Source organism: Alosa alosa, chromosome 2, assembly GCF_017589495.1.
Source record: "Alosa alosa isolate M-15738 ecotype Scorff River chromosome 2, AALO_Geno_1.1, whole genome shotgun sequence".
Classification (NCBI taxonomy): Eukaryota; Metazoa; Chordata; class Actinopteri; order Clupeiformes; family Clupeidae; genus Alosa; species Alosa alosa.
Window position 1 is genome coordinate 20,388,602 of NC_063190.1, and position 6,511 is coordinate 20,395,112.

General features: G+C 43.9%; 1 protein-coding gene across 1 annotated transcript; it reads left to right on the plus strand.

Annotated features, from left to right (window-relative positions):
- Positions 1–94: 94 nt before the first annotated feature.
- On the plus strand, positions 95–6,442 carry mrps31 (mitochondrial ribosomal protein S31). Its single transcript, XM_048268840.1, has 6 exons — positions 95–383; positions 1,007–2,062; positions 2,982–3,197; positions 3,456–3,529; positions 5,032–5,169; positions 5,599–6,442. The coding sequence occupies exons 1-6, from the start codon at positions 292–294 to the stop codon at positions 5,832–5,834; spliced, it is 1,812 nt and encodes a 603-aa protein (XP_048124797.1). The 5' UTR covers positions 95–291; the 3' UTR covers positions 5,835–6,442.
- The last annotated feature ends 69 nt before the right edge of the window (positions 6,443–6,511 follow it).

Sequence of the window (6,511 nt, forward strand, 5' to 3'; positions counted from 1 at the left end):
GATCTTGACCAGTCTCAAGGTTAGTCACATCTGGATATGGAGGTGTCTGTCAAGGAACGGATACCACATTTTAAAACAAATGTAATATTGCGGCACTTTAAAGTTTTTATTGTTAATCTGATAAATTAAACCGTAATGTACGTGTCCACTTCATTTCCTTGTTTTCTACTTTAAAGAGAGGTTTTATTCAATATAGGAACATTTGAACGGTCTCCTAAGGTAGGACGGACATTTTGTTGCGTTGCGCACATGACGGTCTTCCGTGAATGCTGCTAGTACGGGGTAACAATCATGCATCGAAAGTTAATTACTTCATACCAATGTTATAAATTGCTCCTTTCTGGCCGTCACATCAATCAACTTTCACAAAAATCCGTATTGAAGTAAGTAATTTTAAGATAATCTTTTTGCGTAAGATTTGTGGTTTGTGCTTGGAGGGCGAAGACGGGTCAAGGTTGTTTGACAGATTAGCTGATATAGGTTGCCCAACGTTAACGTTACACCTCAAGGACCTGAATGAAGAATAATATAGATTTTGTATTTTGATTATTGAAGGTGACTGTTCAATTTAAGAGCAGTCATTGTTAACACTACACTACCCAACTAACGTTAATTATTATTTGTTGACGTAACGTGATAGCGTCAGCTAGTGTTTGGCTATCCAATTTTGAGTTTTCTACTTAATTCCCCATCCACTGATCATCAAGCAGCTGGCGGAGCTCTGGAGACATTGTTGTCAGGCAATAACACCAGCTCCCCTGTTGCTGGGGAAACACAGTTTGCTGGAAACAAGGGATATCTTTGATTTAATCCCTTGGCGAATTGTTGGAGAAATTATGATGCATACTGTCTCAGTATAACAGTCTCCTAAGACAACGCTGAAATATGTGAAACCAGTAATAGATATGCTCAGAGTTGTTTGGATACGATTCTGGTGTGTGTGCGTTGTGGTTGTGATGATGATGATGGGTTGACATGGTGATGGTGTGACTCTCTCCTTCTGAAGGTCATCGCTGATCGGCCATAGCCGATTCCTCAGCTCCAGCCAGTCCTCTGAGGGTGATGGAGGCTCGCGAACATCTCCTGCGACGGCCGATGGCCAGAGCCAATCAGAGGTCAAGGAATCTAAAGATGCAGTGAGGAAGGAGGTCAAAGAGGTAAAGAGAGATGACCAGCTCCATGCAGCAGTGGTAGGAGAACCGGTAGGAGAACCCCAGCTCCATGCAACAGCAGTAGAGGAACCCCAGCTCCATGCAACAGCGGTAGGAGAACCAGTAGGAGAACCACAGCTCAAGGCAGCAGCGGTAGGAGAATCGGTAGGGGAAACCCAGCTCCATGCAACAGCGGTAGGAGAACCACAGGTCCAGGCAGCAGCAGTAGGAGAACCAGTAGGAGAACCCCAGCTCCAGGCAGCAGTGGTAGGAGAACCAGCAGGAGAACCCCAGCTCCAGGCAGCAGCGGTAGGAGAACCACAGGTCCAGGCAGCAGCGGTAGGAGAACCAGTAGGAGAACCCGAGCTTCAGGCAGCAGCAGTAGGAGAACCACAGGTCCAGGCAGCAGCGGTAGGAGAACCCCAGCTCCAGGCAGCAGCGGTAGGAGAACCACAGGTCCAGGCAGCAGCGGAACCGGTAGGAGAACCTCAGCTCCGTGATGCAGCCATAGGGGAACTGGTAGGACAACCTCAGGTCCAGGCAGCCGCGGAACTGTTAGGAGAACCCCAGCTCCGTGATGCAGCGGCGATGGCAGCTGTGTCTCAGATTGCCATGGAGGCGGCATGCAACATGGCCGCCACTCTTCAGGCAGAGAGCAGCCCAGCCTCAGCGCAGGAGAGGGAGGCAAAAGGAGGGAAGAAAAGTCTCCTGGAGTTACTGGGTGCCATGAAGGTTGACGTGACGACCAAGCGGAAAGTCAGGACCCCACGTCCTCTTCAGTCAGAGCAGCCAATGAAGAGCAAGACCAAGCCAACAATACCTGTTGCCAGGGACACAACCAAGGGTATGTTTCAGGAGGCCTCAGCAGCAGCAGCAGCAGCAGCAGCAGTGGAGGAGAATGTGGAGAAGTAAGAAGCACTCACACACACTCAACACACACACATTCATTCACTTATTCGCACACTCAAACTCTCTCACACTCACTCACTCACTCACACACACTCTCACTCTCAGAGCTCTATGATTTCTGAACCACAGAAAATGTGGACGGAATCTACATATGAAAACAGAAGCAGAATCTCTTCCTCTCTCTCGAACACACATCCACAGAATTCAACTCATTACATACCCACACAGGAACACATGCACACACAGAACAATCTATGATCTATGTACTTGGTTGTGTGTGTTAATACACTATGGGCTCTGTGCACTATTTTACTTGGAAGTCGGCAAACCAGTTTCCTGTTCGTTTGGAAAAGGTGGAAGCTAAAAAAAGATGGAAGCTAAAATTGCTCTTTATAATGAACAGGAAACTGGTTTTGATGCCAAGCAGAATCCATTGCACTAAGAGTGGCACACAGCAGTGCTCTTTAGAGCGAATGAACAGGAAACTGGTTTGCCGATTTTAAGTAAACTAGTGCACAGAATCCATTGCACTAAAACCAGATTCTCATCAGAGCAAGGAGGAGTGTGTGTGTGTGAAAGAGTGTGTGTGTGCAGTGTTTCCCACAGAATTGGATTCAATCTATGGCGGTAGCTGACTTGGACAACGGGGGGGGGGGCCTGTTTGTGAGGAAACCCTTACAATTTTAACACAGTTAAAAGGCTGCTGATGTGTGGATGCAATTCATAATGTTTTCTCGCAACTAAGTTAAAATAAAGGACACACGCTTCTCCATGGGACAAGCAGAGTTTGAGTCTTGGAAAACACATTCAGTGTGCAGAGTCAATAAAATTGGATTGCATGAGTAACCTAGTCGAAATTGACAAGCAGCTGTAACTAAGCATCCTAAACTCGACATCCATTTTTTTTAGGGTTAGGGTTAGCACTGTTAACCTTTTATTATCAAGAGAGCAAACTCATTTTTCATTTTCATTGTCCATTTTAATTCATAGCAACATCATTGCTGATATGAAGGTGGGTAGACGAGCCAATGGACGCCTCGATGCTCGACCATCCAATCAGATCCGTTTTGATGAGGATGGACGGGGCTACACACATGATAGAGGCATCACCAGTGAACTGGATGGAGTTCGACGCAGGTCAGAAACACACACACACACACACACCAGACACACACTAACAACAGGTGACCCTCCTATGAAAACAGAATCTCACACACAAATACTGAGAACAACAAACTACACACACATTTATACACATGCCAATGCCATACATACTTTGTCCACACACACACACACACACACACACACACACACACACACACACACACACACACACACACACACACAGACATGTATACACTATCAGTAGATTCTAATTACATCTCTGTCTCTTAGAAAGAGTGGCTTCACTGGTAGGCGGTTAAATGTCTTCACCACAAAGCCTGAGGATTCACCAGCTGTTGATGCAGGTACAGGCAGCATATTTGTGACTTTATTTTATCATCATAATTGTGCTGTTGTGGTAGCAAATGTTGTATTATGTACTAGAGCTGTGAAGCGATGGAAAAATGTAATTATGGTTAATCACATAAAAATGGTATAGTTAATTGTGAATAATTGCAGAACATATTTAATGTTCTAATCTGTTGAAATTGTACACCAATGAAATATCTTAAGTGCAACAAGGTTATTATTATTTTACTAGTGAACTTCTAAGAGCACTGCTGTGGAATTGTTTGTTCCCAAGTGGTATCCAAAACTTTTGTTTACACTTCTACTACTTCCAACGACAATATGGCTGACTTAATCAGAAATAGTCAGAGGAGACTTCCATTGACAATATGGTTGGCTTAACACTTTGAACGGCGCGTTGTTTTCGGAAACTTTGGCCCAGTGCCAGCAATCTAGATTGTTGATGACTTTTGTAGAGCCACAGCGTATTCTATGTTATAGCTATGAACACATACTATGGCTCGTTTGAAATTTGAGACTTTAAGCTCTCAGTGGGTACAAACCGTTTATTTCTACATGCCTCTGTTCCTGAGAAATCCCCAGCTAAACAATTGCTAGTTTTCTTTTTTCTAGAAATGGAGATGTAGCGTCTTTCATGAAATATGAAGTGTTGCCTGTAAAGTTTCTGGGAAGTGACCTAGCAAGACCTGGCGAGACTGCCACCTAGTGATAAACCCACGAAAATAAATGGCCTGGTTTTGACGTGACGTGCATGCGTCACTGATTCGACCCAAAGCGGCAACCATCAAAAGTCGAGTTATGATAAAATGTCCAATGCGTTTTCATGAGTTTTCAATCATCATCTATTTCGGTTCTATTCATCATAGAGTTCCCAAAATCGCACATAAGGTAGTTAGAGTGTCTATTTTTTTATTTAAAAAAAGCTAACAACGCAATATTGCGTTTTTGCCACTCAACGCATGGGAACAAAAAACGCAATATTGCAACTTCCACTGACAATATGGCTTAAGTCAATATATGACTTAATCAAAAACTTTCGTACAGAAAGTGGGCCAAAACAATCAGGGAGATTTGGGCAGGCCATCCTGTCCAATGACACTGTTACAGACTATGTTTTCTTAGACTGTGAGGCATTGTACAAATAGAACGGACATAAGACATGTACATCAAACCTGTATCGCCACACATGTCTTGTTGGCTCCACAGCCTAACAAGCATACCATGCAAACACCATCAAATCAGCCCTTGGTCTCAGTATTCCTGAAAATCAAAGACCCACTTGTAGCGAACTGTTGATGACTGTAGACTTTTATGCTCTGATCTGTCCATTTGATTTTTTCTCTGTCTCCTGTTTTGCGTTTATGTTGTGATTTTCCACTTTTCATTGTGTCCTATTTTTTACAGTCTATGGTCCTGTCCTGTGATTTTTTTTTTTTTCTCTGTCTCTCTCTTTGAGGATTTTTCATTGGTCGATCTAACTAACTTACTTTCTGTCCAGGCCTGTCGCTATGGGACCTTGATTTGGGCAATCGCATAGCCATGGCAACCAATCAGCTTCCACGGAACGGCTTTGAAGAGATGCTGCTCTGGACTAAGCAGGGAACATTTTGGCAGTATCCAATCAACAATGAGGCTGGTATGTTTACAGGCTTCTAATTGGCTCAGGCTGTGGGGGTAGGTAGTGAAGGCTACTTAATGGGTCCAACATTGTAAACTTGGCTTATAGGCAAAATTAGAAGTCCTTTTTAATAGGTATGAGGTAGGTTTTGTTGCTGATTGTATAAAGCATGCCTTGTGGTACATGGTCTGCGGCATTGTATGGCTTGTCTGCTCCATGTCGGTGGTAGCATAGTGGTTAAGGAGCTTGGCTAGCATGCAGTAGCCAGAGAAGTTGTGGGTTCAACTCCCGGCTTCCACCGTTGTGCCCTTGAGCAAGGCACTTAACCCCGAGTTGCTTCAGAGAGAATGGCCCTTGTAATATAACTGACATGTAAGTCAATCTGGATAAAAGCGTCTGCTAAATGAATAATGAATAAATGTAAATGTCGTTATTCACCCTCTCTAGGTCTGGAAGAAGAGTCGTCTGTACCGTTTCATGAGCACGTTTTCATGGAGAAGCACCTCTCAGAAGGGTTTCCCTCACAGGGACCGGTACGTCACTTCATGGAACTGGTGGTCGCTGGACTGGCCAAGAACCCCTACCTAACAGCCAATCAGAAGCAAGAGCACATAGCCTGGTTCCGAGGTTACTTCCAGGAAAAGCAGGGGGTTCTGGAGGAGGCAGAGGTGTACAACAGCTGAGGAACCTTAAGGGAGAACCTGGGGAACCTTAATGCAACACAGATTCAAGGATTAGACGTTTAGTGTTTGAAGTGGTTGCATCCAGCCATGTACCAGGTATCAATAAGGGGAAGACAAAAACAGGTTAAAGTCTAACCAAACTTGGAGAAAAGGCAGATGAATGGCGACACACACCAAAACATATGGGAGAACTTTTAAATATGGGAAACAAAATACAAGTAACAAAAAGCTTTTACGTTGGACAATTTCCAGCAGTGTAAATATGTATTGGTACATGACTCCTCCTGCTCACATGAATAAGATGCACACATGTATCAACCACACGGTCATGTTCATTTCAGAGCCCAGAAAATCAACTAATCTATTAGTTTCCCATGTTCTGGTGTGAGCGGCTGTACGTGTCTGTAACCATAATAAGATGCATTGACCTTGAGATATGCTCAGCATGTGTATGTACATTTCTGTTCTCATGTAGGCCAATGTTGATACTTGAACTACTTTGTACATTGAACAGGTCTAACCCCCCCCCAATAAATGTGTGACTTCTGTTTGGAAAGTTTTTGGCGGTTACAATGAATCCAAATAAATATAATTATTTTTCACCCTGACGCCACTTTGGATATTGATTTATTGACCGTTTCATTTCTGATATAAACACAAACCACACTGGCCTTGGT